The sequence below is a fragment of the Lissotriton vulgaris genome, chromosome 8 (genome assembly GCF_964263255.1).
Source record: "Lissotriton vulgaris chromosome 8, aLisVul1.2, whole genome shotgun sequence".
Lineage (NCBI taxonomy): Eukaryota > Metazoa > Chordata > Amphibia > Caudata > Salamandridae > Lissotriton > Lissotriton vulgaris.
Genome location: NC_141696.1, coordinates 1281266743 through 1281284773, shown reverse-complemented (window position 1 = coordinate 1281284773; position 18031 = coordinate 1281266743). Strand labels below are relative to the sequence as shown.

The 18031-nt window shown below is 42.6% G+C and overlaps 1 protein-coding gene across 1 annotated transcript in view; it reads right to left on the bottom strand.

Annotated features, from left to right (window-relative positions):
- XPO4 (exportin 4) overlaps nt 1-18031 on the bottom strand; it is a 451711-nt gene that overhangs the window by 188055 nt on the left and 245625 nt on the right. Inside the window, exons 8-10 of the mRNA XM_086935208.1 lie at nt 15150-15307; nt 14833-15007; nt 4922-5098 (exon numbers count right to left, since the gene is read on the bottom strand). Coding sequence (XP_086791334.1) covers nt 4922-5098; nt 14833-15007; nt 15150-15307 — 510 coding nt within the window. The remainder of the gene's footprint in view (nt 1-4921; nt 5099-14832; nt 15008-15149; nt 15308-18031) is intronic.

Sequence of the window (18031 nt, the reverse complement as noted above, 5' to 3'; positions counted from 1 at the left end):
TATCCTGAACCCACTGTTCGGGGGGGGGGGAACCCGAAACTGCGCCGAGTCCAGAACCGCTCCGATGAAAAGGAGCTTCTGAGAGGGGCGCAGGTGTGACTTCGGCACGTTGATGGAGAACCCCAGCAAGTGCAGGAGGTCGGCCGTAGTATGGAGGTGGGAGACGACTGTCTGGGGCGAGCCCGCCTTCAACAACCAGTCATCGAGATAGGGGAACACTGAGACCCCTGATCTGCACAGATGAGCTGCGACCACCGCCATCACTTTCGTGAACACACAAGGGGCACTGGTATGGCCGAAGTGGAGCACGGTAAACTGAAAGTGCTTTTGGCTTACCGTGAACCACAGGTAGCGCCGGTGAGCCGGCAGGACGGAGATGTGGAAATGCGCGTCTTGCAAGTCCAATGCTACCATCCAGTCTCCTGGGTCCAGGGCAGCTAGGACCTGAGCCAAAGTCAGCATCTTGAACTTCTCCTTCCGGAGGAAGCCGTTGACGCTCCGTAGGTCCAAGATAGGGCGTAGGCCTCCTTTGCCCTTCTTGGGTACCAGAAAGTAGTGGGAATAGCAACCACGTCCTACTTCTGGTCCAGGAACGGGCTCGATGGCCCCCTTGGCCAAGAGGGTCATAACATCCCCCTGCAGAAGTTTCAAGTGATCCCTGGTGGTACTGCGGTGGCATGGCTGGAGGGGTCGCCTCCAAGTGGAGGGAGTAGCCCCTACGGACGATTTACAGCATCCACCTGTCCGACGTGATGGTGCGCCAGTGGAGGAGATGATGGGGAACCGTGCCCCCCACTGGCGTCGAATGGGCCTGAAATGCCGGACTAGGAAGGCGTAGAGGCAGATGCTGCGGAAGCGGATGTGGACTGACCTTGCCGTTGTCCCCCGGCACCGCCACAGCGATTACCACATCCACGTTGAGAATGATTCTGTGGCCTGTGGCTGGCTGGACGTGTGGGGGCGCCCCTTTTTTTGGCCACGAAAGGGGCGAAAAGCGGAAGTTTGCTGGCACTGGCCTAGGCCCAAGGACTTGGCCATAGCCCTTGAGTCCTTGAAACGTTCCAGCGCACTATCCGCTTTGTCGCCAAAAAGGCGACTGCCATCGAAGGGCATGACCATGTGCGTGGCCTGGACATCCCCCGAAAAGTTGGCGGACCTCAGCCAGGCGTGGCGGCGAACCGCCACCGTCGTTGCACTCGCTCTGCCCAGCGAGTCTGTGGTGTCAAGTCCACATCTAATTGAGTACCGTGCTGCATCCCGTCCTTCCGCCAGGGCGAGCTTTGCCCAGGCCTCCTCCGGACACTGTGGCAGCATGTCCGCAACCGTATCCCACTGAGAGAGGGTGTAGCGGCCCAAAAGGCAGGTGGTGTTGACAGACCGCAGCCCCAAACCGAGAGGAGAACAGTTTCTTCCCAAACTGATCATACCGGAGGAGCGGTCGGGAATGGGGTCTGGGACACAGAGGCCTGGATCACCAGGCTCTCGGGGGTGGGGTGTATGGACAGAAAGCTAGGGTCGCCCGGAGCCGGCGGTGGCGTCGGGCCACTTTCCGATCCACAGGGAGGCCTGTGGAGGGCTTGGACCAGGTGCCCAGCAGAACATCAGTGAGGGAGTCGGAACTTCGATGACGCCTCTTCGACTTCTATTTCGAATGCCTCGACTTACCTGAGGACTTGAAGCCCGACGAGTGGTGGTGGCTCATCAAGCGGCGATGACTGCAGCTCCGCGACCGGTCCCTCAACTTCATCCTCGAGCGGCACGAAGCAGACTGCCGGAGCTCAAGCAGTTTTTGGGACCGCTCCCGTCTAGCCTTCGAGGTCAAGGCCCGGCAGTCGGGGCACAACTTGTCATCATGGTCGGCCCGAGGCAATAAAGGCACCAACCGTTGGGGTCTGTCACCGACATCAGCCGGTGACAGTCCTTGCAAGGTTTAAAACCAAGCATCCCTAGCGGCACCGCAAGTCGAGGGTCGTCTCGAAAAGTGATCAAAAGAGATCAAAAAGTTAGTCAAAAAGTGACTGGAGTACTGCTCTTCCCAGATCTGCGCTTGCTGGCGTGGAAAAAAGAAGAACTGACGTTAGCGCGCGAGGGTGGTGCCTAAGTACTCCGACGACGTCATCCCGGCGATCACGACGCAGATGACTGACGCGGAGCCGCAGATGACGCCTAGCGACGCACAGGTGTACTGCTGACGAAAACTTTCCAGATCCAGTCTGACGCCTGGGGATATTCTAAGGTAAGGAATCTAACACTAACCTGTTCTTTCAGATATGATGTACCAGTCCGTTCTTGGAAGTGAAAGGATATGGGGTTTGGGCCCAAGTGAAGTGGTGATCTACAATGGTACTGAGGCCTCTGGTATTGCTCTCCGGGAGGAGAAGTGTACTACAAACAAATTAAGAAAACTGCAATTCTGACTGCAGACGGCATAACTGCTGCTGGTACTCTGTGCTTTTTGCATGCGGTGATATACAAAATTCTCTTCACTTCAAGTGTTGTAGTCCCCTTTCGAGCACTAGTACTGGTTGTTCAAGGCCTTCTATCAGAGTTATAGGCTTGAGCCGCAGGCATGGGTCTAAAATCAAGGGGAAGGATTTTAATAGACAGCATAACCCTTGACATTCCGCCACTGAAAGGGTTTTGAATTAAAGAAGGAGAAACAATAAGAAACACTGGAATGTTGGAACAAAATGCGCATACTAGCCATTATTGGTGCTCTGCCCCTCCACTGCCATCAATGAAGTTTCCAAACATTCAACTGCTCTTACATATTGTTAAGGACCAATGTGTCCAACATTCAACTAGACAATATCACTCTAGATACGAACGATGCTGTTGGTACCTTGCGAGAGAAGGCAGAAGCAGGTGACTGATCTGAACAGCCTTCTGCTATCCATGTAAAGCAAAAATCAAAAAACTTCAGAAAAAAGTCAACTCTCATACACATTTAAGTATGGACTACAGTCACCTAGAAAGCATGATAGGACAATCTTCAAGCCTTATTTAACTGTGACCATTAAGGCATCTCTTCCCATATCTGAATATTTAGCTAGATAAGTCAGGAGATGAGCGCAGGCACCGCTACCAGACTGAATAATTAATTTTTAAGTTAACAGTAGCTGCATTTTCAGACTCCAATTACGATAAAAACACACTTCCTGCTAAAAACTGATCCTAACTTTGCTAATTAATTATCCCTTTTACAATGACATAAAAAAAAGAGCTTCGAATTTTCTGATCATTAACCTGTTGGAATATACTGCTTATTGAATGAATGTTTGTACTCATTTCCAAGGCACTGCTTTCTAAATTGCAGGTAACCTAATGCCTAACTACTCAGTGGTGTTGCACTTGTGGTCATACCACCCACTCAGAGTCATTTAATATTGGATACTGGTTAGCTAAACAACGAAGGAATGGCAGGAAGAGACAAAGGATGCTTAATACATACTAACTTCATGAAACCCAGACTCTGATACAATCAGCAGCAAGTATGAAATTTAAACATAAACGTATCACAAAAACAAACGTTTTCACATAGTAGGATGCTTGTGAGTGAAGGACTTTCAGCTTCACAAAAAGATATCCGTACAATGTTTGGGTCCATGCTAAGCTTACAGAAAAGACCTCTAAAAGAAGCAAAGATCTGTTTCGATGTAAAGGAGAAAATGAGGAAGGAATGCCTCGCTTGCACACCACCCCGTTCCTCTTAATACTGTGGTTAAACACCCCAGGGCCAGAGAAACTATCAAAACTCAAGGAGGCTCGGATGGTTTTGAATCCTTATTAGCCACAACTGGAATCTGCAAGTCTTCCTTGACTTATGCCATCTCTTATACAAAGCAGAAGATGATTCGCCTGTAGATAAAGAGGTTTTCGCTATTGCTGCACTATGTACATTTACAACACTGATGGAGCGATTCTAGGCGGCCAGAATCACACTTTGGTGTGCAGAAAGACTTTGTTATTATCAGTTTCTGTCTTTTGTTTCTAAGATTCTTCCTGCTGAACGGCATATTAAGCAAATTAACCTAGAGATCGAGTATGAACTCCTTGTAAGCCAAAAGGCTGCTAGCCATGGGACAGAGAGGCGAAGAGCCTTTTTACTTACAATGCAATAAATGCAAGTGCAAACCACATAAAAGGGCCTCCCTTTAACATAGATAAAACTTCATGTGTAAATAGGGTGGCAAAGGTGAATGTATTTGGTGGTTAGTGATACTTCTCTTGAAACTTAGACAATTATCGAGCCTGGACTGGGTATCTCTAAAGACAATGAGAAGCACAGGGTGCTGTTCAGTACTTCTCCAGTGCTAGATCTGAAGCCCTAGCTGTTACAGGAAGTACTCTGAAGAAGAACAGAAGTTACAGGTAAAAGTAAACATTGCTCAACAGTAACCCTTACAAATTTTCTATGAATGAGTGGATAAATCAAGCAAGCTGTAGACATCAAGTTCAATAGACCAATCAACATTCATTAGCAACAGAACTTTTGATTGGAAACACAAGGGTTTTGATCCACAACCGATTTAAATATTTGTCTCATCACTTGCAGTACACTTCAGAAATAAATATCAAGTGTATATAGTTCTAAACCATGAACTGTAGCACGATAGGAACATGCCTGGTTTCTTAATTCCTAAGTGTGCATAAACTCGCATCATAAACCCATAACCAGTGTTATTTTTGTACTCCCTTATCCAGAAGCCAACACATTACAATTGATACCCAATGAAAAGCACAGTAGACCGTGAGATGAAACTGCTCCCAAATCACAGAGATACCATTATAAGACATGCCTAATGAGGTTTGGGTACACACTGCCTCACTGGTTACAGCCAGTGCTCAACAGTTTCCTAGCACTAAGGGTTACATTAACACAACTATGACCACTAGTAAGCACTTTTACTCCAATGCTTACCAAATTCCTCGTGCCATCAGGAGCAGCGAGATGGCACTGAATGTAAGAATTAAAAACTTGAACTGCATGTTGCGTGAAGAAGCCTTTATGGAAATGTTTGTCATCTTGCACCAACGTTAACCAGGATTCAAGTAGCTTATCATAGGCCTCCATGTATACCATGTCATCTTTATCGAGCTGAAAAGTAAAGACACAAAACTTTTATTCAACTGAAAAGTATGCCCTGAAACAATGAAACATTTACAAACTCCAAATTTGCAGAGAGCCATTCCTATTAAATGTGTTTAAACAGAGGTCAAGGAAGCGTTAAAGGTACATTCCTGAACGTGAAATAGAATGTGAATGCTGGGGGTTTAGAAAGCAAATGCTGTGGGATAGAAAATTAATGTTGTGGCTCTCAGTTCAGGAATGAAGTTGATATGTAATCCCTACATTCTAACCCCTCTTTCAATACATCTATGAATAGCTAAAATCAAAGTACGGGAAATGGATTCTAAACATGTCAATTTGTTTTTGCCAAACACCACACAGATGGTCATGTACAGCAAAACTCCCATCCAGCCTCTTTCAATTTAAAAAAGTATTTTTTTCTTTCTTCAATAGAAGATGATGCATGCGTTGATAATGGGAGAATACCTACTGACTAAGTATAACCACTGAGGCATCACGAGGCAGAAGACATCATAGGGCAGGCAGGTTTCTCTAAACTTCCTGACCAAGCTGCACATCACATCTGAAGAAAGCCTCAGAATGCACATGGCCATGCAGCATACAGTTGAAACTGGGCAACAATTTACGAAAGGAGAGAGGATTCCCAAGCATCAAAGTGTTCCAATGGAGAGCATGGTATACATTACAAAGGAGGCATCGGGCTTGAAGTTAGTTAAGTTAGTAACAGTTGCTACAAAGAAAGAACCACAAGAGAAACGTCGCTAGCATCCAGAGGCCGTGTTCATTCATCTGCCCAGGAACAACATTCCAAGTTAAACTGACAGTATTACCAATATTCAAATACCAAGACATCGAACGACATCCAACAACGGGAATCAAACATAGAAGGCCAAACAGATGTATTCACACAATGTCTTCACAGTGGAAATGGATCTCATCTGAGCTTTTCTGAAGGGGCAAATGGTTGCAAGAAATGTCTTCGAGGTAACCACCAAATACCAGAATTTCCTACATATCTGGAAAAAAATATGTGTTATAGGACAACAGATGTCACATTTCAGTTCAACTGAACAAAGAATGAAAGTCTGTGCAAAAGGGGCATTTTGAACAGGTAAGAGTCAACTGATAATGGATGTGACAGTCTGATATTTTTCAGCCTCTTTATACAGCTGCACGAAATTAATTATTAGATGCCAAGTTCAGTTTTCAAGCTTCATCATACTTGAGAAATCAAGTGTGCTGACGTCTAACATAGGGCCGCTGTTTGGCATGTACCGGGGCGTTCCATTTTGCACTTTTACTCCAGTAGGCATTGCGAATGAGAGTTGTCAGGTAGTGGCATGAATGTTTTTAAGTTCATGTTTAAAAACTATCACTTTTATTAAATCCCCCTCAATGCAGTGATACAATATGATGTACTAAGCTGAAACACTTCTGTAGGTTAAAGAAATCCACTTTAGAAGCGACTATCACATTTTTACATTTTGCATGACTTGCATGCAAAATATTTGAATAGCTCAGCTCATTCTCGAGCCCCTTGGCTCAGCACTCCCTGTTAATCTATTAGCATGTAGAAATAGCACACAGCCCATGGACATGGATCACAGGCATTAAAACCCAAATTGATTGCTGTGGGTTTTTCAATCTGAGAAAAATGAAAAGCTGAGCTGTCTTCACAGACTCTTATGCAAGCTAAACATTGATTTTTGAAAGTTTGACATGGTAAATTGTTATTACTGACCAGTACCAACCAACCCTCACCTGAGCAATTTTCATCTTTTGGTGGAGATACAAACACCGACGTGCAACCCCCTCCCCCAATTCACCATCACTCGCCATGTTGCTTGCTACCTTCCTATTGGTTGTTGCCTCTTTCATTGAGCACTGTAGCAGCAACTACCTCATTTCCTGTTCTTGTGCTTCAATAAATATTTCATTCAACATTCCTCCTGCTGAACTTTACTGTGGTTTGTACTATAAAACACCAAAACTGAACCACTATTCCAGGTTAATATTGCAATTTATTTTTTATTTTGGATGACTTTTTATGACGTTCAAGCAGCAGGTGCTACTTGAGCTTTAAACCTTTGACATGTAATTAACAAATCATTTTGCAGAAGGTGCATTAAACCATTAACTATCCAAGTATATGCTGCCATCAAACATACTTGCTTAGAAGGATCCCCGCAGCCAACATAGCAAGGTGGAGTGGGTAGTACTTCAAGAAACCACTATTTTGGAGCTATGTGGATACGGTCTAGTCATAAAAACAGATCATACATAAACAAATCTTTATTGATTAATGCAAATTATACCTGCCTGGTGGAGGCCCTTGGGTCCCTTTTTCAAAGTCAACAAGAAAACATCTCACCATGTCCTATGTAACTATAGACTGGAGGCTACCCATCAGAGGCTTTTCGACCAAGAAGTGCTGGTCAGTGTAAATGGAAAGATTATGTTTGGCGGGAGCGCGAATTGCTTGAGAGAACATTTCATTAAAGAACTAAAGTCAATTGGAAATGAACTTGCTCTTCCTTTAACACCCCCTCTTTACAGTTGCATTTTATAAAGAGAATTAAAGAAAATACCCAATTGGAAAGAAAATGGTCAGCCAAATTATTAAGAAGTCAATGACCCAACTATATAACTAAACTTAAGTCCAAAAAAGACATGGCTTAAAGACACAAGTGGAGTTTATAGCAGGTCACCACTCTGCATACTGGCAATTATCTGAAGCACCGTCCTGGAATGCTATCCTTCTCAGTTACAGATAAAACAAAGAATTGAGAATTTACTGTAGGACGCGAGCTGGCCACAGGCACACAGAATCCGCAACCATAGAATGAAGAAAATAACAGGCTCGGATATGGGTATTCTAATTCCTAAAGGTAATGCAGTTAAACCAAAAAAGAATGGCAATCTGTTCATAACAGAAAGAGCCCGCTCTCCTCGAGGAAAGTATTCTGTCAATTCATAATACAACAGCGCTTTCAAATCCCTCCTCCTGCTGAGCTTATTTTTAAGCAACAATAGCATTTAGTCTATATGGAAAGTGCGCCAATCTTTTAAACGGTGTGAAGAAAGAACCGGACACCGCCTTAAGCACAAAACAAGATGTGTGCAATATTTTAATCTGTACTGAAATCTAGGAATTCAAGTATGCAGCTCTTTGACTGTGTAGCAAAGTTGATTGGCTGCTACGGAAAAACAGTCTGTTACAGAAAACCAAGAGGTACTGGACCATTACGTAAGAATTGCAGAAAATGAGGAAATATTTTAACTCACAGTGTGGAAAGGCATAGTTGAACATTTGTTTACTGACAAGTGTAGCAGCATTCAGCATTGTTGAATTTGAAACATTCTGATCGGACTAGCTTTCACCAAACCCACAAACCTTTTAGCATATCGAATGATAGAATGTAAAAAACAGAGAACTGGAGTTACAAAAGGCTCACATAGACAAGATCCCTTTAATTAACAACCGTGCAACATTCTACTTACAACAAACTGAATCACAGCTCACAAAAAAGTGAAGTTGGGCAGGGGGATGAGGTGGGATTATTTATGGTATTGCACACTAATTTACCGCCACATGGACTCTGCTATTCGCTTCTTACAATTCTTTCAATTTCTCTCACTTCAGTTTTAAAGAACCATGAAAAGTAAAACAAATACAACAGAATACAGGTTACGATCTTCCAATTTGTTAAACTAAATAAATCCAGTGATGTCTCCAGTCTGAGATTAATACAAGTGTGGGGCTCAGACAAAACTTGAAGCATATCTTGGTTCAGAAATGGGGACCTTGCTATGGGGTTTAGCAAAACTTAAAGGTCGCTATCTGAGGGGCTCCTGTGTTGTTTGTCAATGCACTGAACACTGTCAAAAATTGATCTCCAAATAGAAGTCACTGTGGGAATTACATAGTCTGACAAATTGCCACAGTGAAGGGGTGATTTACTTGATTACCAGCCTGTGCCTCCTGCGATTCATAGGGAAGGCAACTAGGAAGGTTTGCACTAGACTCACTGAGCACAGAAGGAACATCATGTGCAAACAATTATCATCAAAATGGACTAATTATTTCATACAAAGCAATACAGAAGATGAACTGAAGTAGATAGCAATCGATAAACCAGATTCCAATGGCCACCCCAAAGATAAGTCGGTCTTCTTCTTTAGGAAACCATGTTGGTCACACAGATTACACAAAGATGAATGAGGACTTAATGACAAAATGCTGTGATTGTCTTTGTCACAAATGAAGAAATGAAACGATTAGCAACTAAATGCTTTTACAGAAAATGAAGTTCCATGGACATTGTATAGTATAATGATGAGAGGGTCAATTTATTATATATACAACATATTTCCCCCTGACAAACTATGACGACTTTGGCATGACCGGTCACTATGCACAATGTTTTCATACTTGATTGAACATTGCACAACGGGTGACACCCACATTAATGTAAGCAAATACAATGATAACTCTGAACAAGATGCATCTGGTGAGTTCAGGTTACTTATTGCCCTATGACCCGTCAGCTATATATTCCTTGATATTTCAGGCTTTACCATTCAGCAAATACAGGACATCCCTTGCCTTTATGACAGTACATACACATTGACATATTACTTTCATTCATCTTGCTCACGGCACCCGCGAAATCCAACAGGCTGCAACATCTACCAGTCCTACACACCACACTCACTGATGGTATAAGGTAAATGTCTATTACCAGCGACAACCCCTTTTTTACCTGTCTCCATATCTAAGCCAGTGTATTCTCAGTTGGATGGAAGGGTCTCGACAATACACAGGCAAGGTAGAAGGTTTGGACTCTGGATTTTATGCTTTACAATTTACATCCGCGGACGGTTCTGAGCAAAATATACTTGACAATCCACCACACCCCCAAACACATAACATTTCTGACCATTCTGCTAATTCTTGTTCCAGGGCTGTTTGAAAGGATATAAAGGTTGTGAGTTAAGTGCTACATGGAACACAAAGACATTTGTTTAAATACAAAGTTTTGCTATATCATTTTCTATTTTCTTTCAGGATCAAGTATTCCAAAGAGAGACCTAAATATTGAAAGGTCAATGCTCTCCAAGAGCTGCTGCAAAGCCATTAAAATATGGCGTTATTGAGCTCATCATGATGTCATCCTCACTGGTTCCATGACGCTTGCCCATTCAGGAGACACAAGGGATTTGAGGTACCTATGCCTCAAATAGGAGGTAGGAGACTTAGAGGAGAATTTCCCATTTGCTGGAGACAATTTCCCCCTTGTGTCATGTGTGAAGACGCATGCTCAAGTTTAGTTTATCCCTGCAACATCAGAGACCAGCAGGAGCATGCAGTATTGCACGGAGCATTCTCCCAGAATCTGTGCTAACCATCAGGGCTGAGGCGACTACTACTCTATATCGAATCATTTGTAGGAAGGCTTTCAATCCCTAGGAAGATGTCATATTGCTCAACTTCATTCATGTAAATGAATCTGACATTCCCACAAGGCACTGAAGTTACAAAGCCTCCCCCATAACAATGTGGCCATACGACTGACAGGATGAGGACCAAGAGTTAACAGGGTGCCGCAGACAGGCCAGGCAGAAGGAATATCCAACCAGTGCTTTGACAGTATGTGCCTAATTGATCCAAGTGAAGGATGACTGAACTGGGGTAAGCTCTGTGATTGTGTAGCAGCCGGATCAAAAGTTTCAGTATGTGAAGTAGTTAAGAATGCAGTCGGAGCTTAGCTTCAGGGGGATCACCCAATGCAGGAAGCCTGCAGTTCCAAAAGCCTAAAGATATCCAGCCTGTAACAAAACAGTTGGTCGTGAAATGATCCACTCTTTGGCAGAAGGATGTTACCCTCCAAGTACACGGGTACGCTGTTAGCACGCAGAGTCCTGACTGGCCCCAATGAGAAATTTTCTAGGCTGGTACCAAGGAACACTTGAGCAGCTTACCTAGAACTGAAGACTGTATAGTGTCCAGTCGCTCAGCACACACCCCTATTATGTTCCTGCAATTAAATGTATCTCCACCTACTTCTGAGACTTGGGACACCAGAATGAATGAATGTAGCTCTGATGGTGGTGGCTAAGGAGGCTGCACAGAAGAGACGTTAGCACGATTTTCACCAGCAGGTTCCCTCCTCCAGTCCCGGGAAGAATCAATCCCTTAGATGTGTCCATCCAACACATCATAGGTTACATGTTACATCTTCAAAGGTCTAACCTTGCATACACATCTATTAGGTTACACCTTGCTGCTATAGTAGCCTACTTACCAAACAGACATTTGTCACTATTCAGAGTACCTTCCATCAAAGCCTTTATGGAAGGACTCAAAAGAATAATTCCACCCAGAGTACCACCCTCACCTGTGTGGAACTTAAATATTGTTCTCACAAGACTAATGGGTCCTCCATTCGAACCTCTCCACAAAATTGCAATTTCTCACATGGAAAGTCGCTTTCCTAATGGCCATTACTTCCCTTAGAAGAGTCGGTGAGCTACACGCACTTACTATTCAAGAACCATTTTTATAACTCCTTCATAATAAAGTGGTTCTCAGGACAAATCCAAAATTCCTTCCTAAAGTTATTTCTCCCTTTCATCTCAATAAGTCTGTAGAGTTGCCAATATTTTTCTCACAACCACAAACAGTTGTTCGCTATGTTCCAATCATTATCTTACCCTTGTTGTCCCTTCGATAGTAACCTTCTTGTTTGATGTGCATATTTGTTATCCCTTTGATGATTGTACTGCAACTTTTACCTTCCTCTCCCTCAAATTGTAAAGCGCTCTGATATCCTTCGGGATCATGTTCGCGCTATATAAAACTTTATAAATAAATAAACCACACAGGAGCCGTGGCCACGATTCAAAAGTGCAGTTTATTGCGAGCTCAAGGACCTACGCGTTTCGGAGTAAAACACTCCTTCCTCACAGAAGAGACGTTCTTCACTATTGAGAGGGACCATGCATTGTGGCGATATTTTAGTGCAGTAGTGCTAGCAGATAGAAAGTCTCCCTCACCACATGAGTGGGGTATGACTTCTGAGAAAGTGCGAAGAGGGTGTGATTGTTCCCAGAGGACGTCATGAGGCTGTTCATGGCCTGTTGAGAGCAGTATGCAGACTTCTTCTCTGTGGAAAAGCTTTGACTAACTATTACCTCAGGAGTAGGAGAGTAAATATAAGGACTTGCTATGTAAGAACTCTCAAGCCTTCAAAGACTGAGGGGCATTTGTCAGCAAGAATGTGATTTTTTGTGGTAGTGTCTGTCTTATACTGCTGAATGACCTTATCAATCAGACATGGGCTACCCAGTCATGCCTGTTGTTTCAGATCCAGGGTCATCATCCACAACTGGCAATGCAAGGTCAGACTGGAATAATTGGTCCTGGTAGGAGTGTTGATGAGGCCCCAGAATATCATTCACGTGTGTCCCACAGCTTGTATGCCCAGGTTAAACCTAAACCTGAACATTTCCTGTGCGTAGAGGGGGAGCAAAGAGGTGTACCATCAAATTCGAGATGGTAGCCTGATTGCTGTGGTATTCAGATGCCTCAGTGAGAGATCTCCTGATGTGTCTCCAAACACCTGGCCTCCATGCTTATGCAACTTTCTCTTTCAGGGAAACCACCGCTAGAGGTCTGAGCTATACTCCGGCACAGAATGGACTGTCCTTCGATGCCTGTTGCTTGGTATCAAAGAGCTTTGAAACAGTAGGCTGGGAGAAAGGCTTTTTCCATGTCTCAAGCCACTATGGCAGGGCTGGCATACTGGTTAACTGATGCCATTATTCTCTCGAGGTAGCCTCTCAACAGGACTGCTGAGGTTGTGTATCCAGAGAGTATAGCTCAGCATTGAGTCTGTGCTTCTCATTTTCTTGTGCCTTCTGTATTTCAGGGGTCAAGTGATAATGGGTGTAAATAATAGATTACAAAAATATTTCAAATACAATGTTTCATGACCATTTAGCCATCTGTCATGCCAACTTTAGTAACCACCCAAGTCAGCACCTCTGGGACACTGAATCTTATCGATGCAGCAGCCAATGATTTTTAGGTTGCTTTAAAAATCCAAGAAACATTACTGAACAGCCACTATTTGTGATATAATCAGTAAGTTAAACTTGAGACAAACATTTTCAATAATTTGAAAGCTGAGACCATTTTTGGAAGATCTACATTATTTTAGTAAGAAAATAAAAATCAAATACACTGAGGAATTTTAGTGACGACATATCCAAATAAATAAAAACATTTGCTTCCCATTCAATCTAGCTACCAAGAGTTAATGTAAAACATTAATATATGTATAGAGTCTGTAAAGCTAAGAATAAGAAACCAGTACAAATGGGGATAAATAGGGGCTGGGTACAGGAGGGTTAAGTTCAGAATGCACAACCATGAAATGTACTACATAATACTCCTCAATTGATTTCTTTTAGGTTTGCTTCCAAACACACAGGGACGTTAGCAAAGTTGAGATACCCTGTACCAGACCAGTCAAATTTTTAAGCCAGCTTCAGGGTTTTGCTTAACGGGAGGGGGCTTTTGAGGAAAGGCACGGTGTGGTTTCTATCAACAACCCAGACAGAAGTCAGGAAAAAGGGGAAAACAACTACTTTATTAAATGTGCATGGAAGCCTGTCTAAGTTAAATCTTTGAACACTTTATTGGCCCCATGCAAGGCCACTGTTAAGCCTCTATAAACTGCTACATTATAGGTAAGGAGACTTCATTTACTAGAAGGATTTGCCATCTACCCAAGAGGAACAAAAGATGAATCTAGCTTCCCAGCGTTTTACTTGCAAGCACAGAATTGACCATAAGCTGGTATAAGCGACTTCCTATTGAGTATCGAGCCCCTGGTTCTGCAGATTTGGATGGGTGCATTTATCTACACTGTTTTATGCAGCGGGTTTCATACTATTAATGCGACATAAGGCCTGCATAACACAATGTATATATATATTTATTTATTTTTCCACCACACAAAGAGTTATACTCGCACTCCACCAGGGTATCGATTTTAGCAGGTTTTATTTTATCAATGTGTCATTACAGCACACAGCCTTAACCCAGTTGCTTTCAAGGCAAAAATAGTAATAAACAGTTGTTGGTTTAAATCTAATGTGTTTCGAGACCAGTTAGGGCACTGTTGTGGTGCACTTGTATTTAGCCCACTCTATACTGTTCTAGGTGGGGGGGGGGGTCAGCTGTTCCCTTACAGGTTACCTGTGTTCATTCCTAGCATTTTGCCTGTCCATCCTCTCAAGAAAAGCAGTCGCAACCAGGTGAGGCAAACTTGCACATCAACTCAGTGGGATCCCTACAGTACTTTGTGGAATTACACTATCACTTAACTCTGACCACTTTATTGTCTAAACTTTGCAGAACATTTAATTCAATGTTATGCTGCAAACATACACTGAACAACCTACTGTGGTTTCTCCAAAGAGAAAGCGCAAATATAATCATGCGTATATTAATATACACATCTATAAAAATAGGTAGGCATTGAACACACTTTCGAAAACTGAGCCACCTTGCAGAGGCCCCCTCAAACCTTGAAGGATACGCAAAGCAATCACAGAGCATTTGATCGCAAGGTGCTTTTTTTCATATTTAGATGCCTCACAAATAAACAGCAGAGTGCATTCCCAACAAGGCACCAAAACCGTGCAGAAGTCAGCTCAAGGTGGGTACTCACCACTTCTTCTAAAGCAGCGCTTTTCCCAAACGAGCAGGTCAGGTGCGTGAGGCAGTTAACGAATGAAGAAAACAGCTCACTGGGAATGGCAGTCAGAATATTGCGCGGGAACACAGTAATGAGGTTGCTCATAATATTGGATATCCCCAGAGCTTCAGAGTCCTCGATTTCTATCCTGAAGAGAGAGAAACAGAGGAAGCTTGTGTTTGGTCGAAACAGAAATGGTTTCAAAGGAAATGCATAGATGTTTGGAAATTATAAATACTTTATGAAAATTTTAACTCCACGAGTACAGGGTCAAGTTGTTCTCAACTTACCCGTTTATCATGTTGAGTAGCCCTTCGATGAAGTGTGCCAGGTAGTCGATTTGTGACCGCTCGTCTGGGAAGATCATTCCATGAAGAGAGGCCAGTTGAGCTAGACACTGCAGCGAATCTTGGGCCATGTCGGAATCTTCTCTGATCTTGCGATGTACCTGTTACGAAGAAGGACTGATGTCAACAGCTAGAAAATAGATCTGAGAGAGTGCCACCGAGGGGCAGCTGCCACGTTATACACACAAGCAGGCTTACTCAGTGCTTCACTTGATCCCAGACAGGACCAGGCTGACTGCTGCCCGCAGCACTGGCGGTCTCACAGTTGCCATTCCATACGCTTGATTTATAATCCACGATTTAACTGGGCAAAACTAACATTTAACTTGGTGCTACCTACGTTTTGAAGGCTGAGCTGTCTGCCGCATGTTGTTTCTTAAAGAGTGAAACAGATGCCAGCCAGTCAGCCATGCTGCTCTTTCTAAAAACAGCAATAATGACAGTCATCTGTATTATGCCAACTATGTCTAGGGTACAGCGGCTGGCTAAAGTTAGTCGACATGTTCCATCAAGAGCATACGGATGCTTTGGCACTGGAGGTAAACACTAAAGACCAAGAAAGCACGGTGCACATCCTCGTGGGGAGCACACCACCAACTAATTCTGAAGCTGCTTATAAATGACTGCCCTTCCTCCGACTGGTAGCACACTAGACTTATAAACCAAACAAACTAATTCATATTTTAACCTTTCTGCAATCCAATATTTCTTTATGTAAATGCTAGTTCTTCGAGACACAATGGTCTTGGAAAGTTTAGTTTTAAGTATTTTTAAGCTGCCTTCAAGCAAACATGTAAACTAGTTGTTGGCACAAAAGTGCTCAATAAATGTACCTAGGCAAGAGACAGACTCCAGCTAGGGGCCCAGCAGCAGCTGTTTCCTCAGTATGCAGGAAAGAAATATTCATTTATGTAACAATAAAACTCCAATTTCTGCTGCATACCGGACTTACGTTATGCTAATAGTGTGAATATGTCAGACAAAACGGTTACTCTTGCACCTGGGAGACTGCAATTTCACCAGAAATGTTTAAATTCTTTATAGAACTTTATGAAAAATGTGTACCACAATTAACAGGTTTCATTAGGAAAGTTTGATGTATCACTTTTTTCAAGTACATACATGCAGAACATAGGAGATATTGGTGGCAAACAAACCAGTATTAGGAGGAAAATACATGTTTAATGTGCAAAGACGTCAAATTAGGTATAAGGGACACACGTAAATTAGAGAAAACAATTAAAACTGAATTGGAGAATGATGATTGAAACTAAGATCGGGAATGAGGAAAGGTAAAAGAAATGAGCAGCAATTTAAACAATAATCTAGCACAATCTATGTAACATGCATTGACAATGCCAACAGGTCTGACTTATAACTGAAAGTGCCTCTTCAATCACTTATGCATGCAGCGTCACTCATCCTTTCACTCACGAATCCATCCGTTCAACTGTTGACTTATTCTTGCATTCACTTGCACAACCTCAATAAAACACACAAACAAGCAAATGCAAGATAAATAAAAGTAGAAACAAATTTTAAAAAAGGATGTCACCTAAACATGGTGGGCACAAGCTTTCAATTAAAAATAAGTAAACATTAACATGACAGAAGAGGGTCATCCTGTAATGACATGGAGCAGTCTACCTTTCTTTTTTCAAGTTCTCATGGCGGTCATGTTTAGAAGCAGTATGTCAGTCATAGAACATTACAGCAATGAGACTATGCACAATACCATTCCTAGAAGACTGATCAGTAAAAATAGCACTACGTGCTGTCTTGGAAATTGGCAACTTTTGGTAGTTACTAATTTGTAACTTACGAGGTCAGCTTTCAATTTTATGTAAAATCTGCCCTGTACTTCTATGGTCTTGGTGGGTCTATAAAGGATGTATAACTGATCCTTGCATGTCATTACCATGCATGCTTTTACAATGTGTTCTTTGCCGCACATGGCTTAACCACATATGTTTTTATCACACAGGACATTACAGCAAAAATTGAAGTATCTTGCAGGTACGTATAAACCCTTGATATATATATATATATACATACACACATTTATAAAAAAGGGTTTATACTTACCTGTAAAATACTTACATTTTTGTTGAAAAGGCATAAGCGTGGTAGAAAATTAACAGGTAAGTGTAAGCCCTATTATATTCACAGACATACATATACATACATATATATATCACCCCATTAACCCAAAACCTCTAAACCCTAAAAATCACCTTGCCACCCAAAATACCACATCTACCATGAACCCTAAAAAATATATTGCCAGCCAAACACCCATACCCACCCTAAACCCTAAAAATACCCTTGCCAGCCCAGCCAAAAACTCACACCCACCCTAGACCCTAAAAATACCCTTGCCAGTCAAAAACCCATACCCACCTTAAACCCTAAAAATGTAATTTCTACCCTAATACAAATATACACTCTAAACACAACCTTGCCCATCTTAATTCCAGTAGGCGTGTGGGATGTGCTGTACAGCAAATGTAACAAGTGGCAAGCAAGCGGCTAGGTATCACTGGGTGGTGAGCTGCCAACACTCCTCAAAATAAAATAAAGTCACAGGAAGGACATGAAAGGTAACCTATATCATAAGAAAAAGGAAAACTAAAGGACTGACCCACCAGCCCTTGCAGTGAAACACACACATTATCAGGCAAAGTGAATATGTGATCAGGCGAAAATGCCTTCACTGATAGGCTAATATGAAGGTTCATTTGAAAATGCTGATCAGACGTTATATTTACAAATCACAATCGATTTCTTTTATTGCCTTCACTTTACTATTTTTTAACTTAAAAATC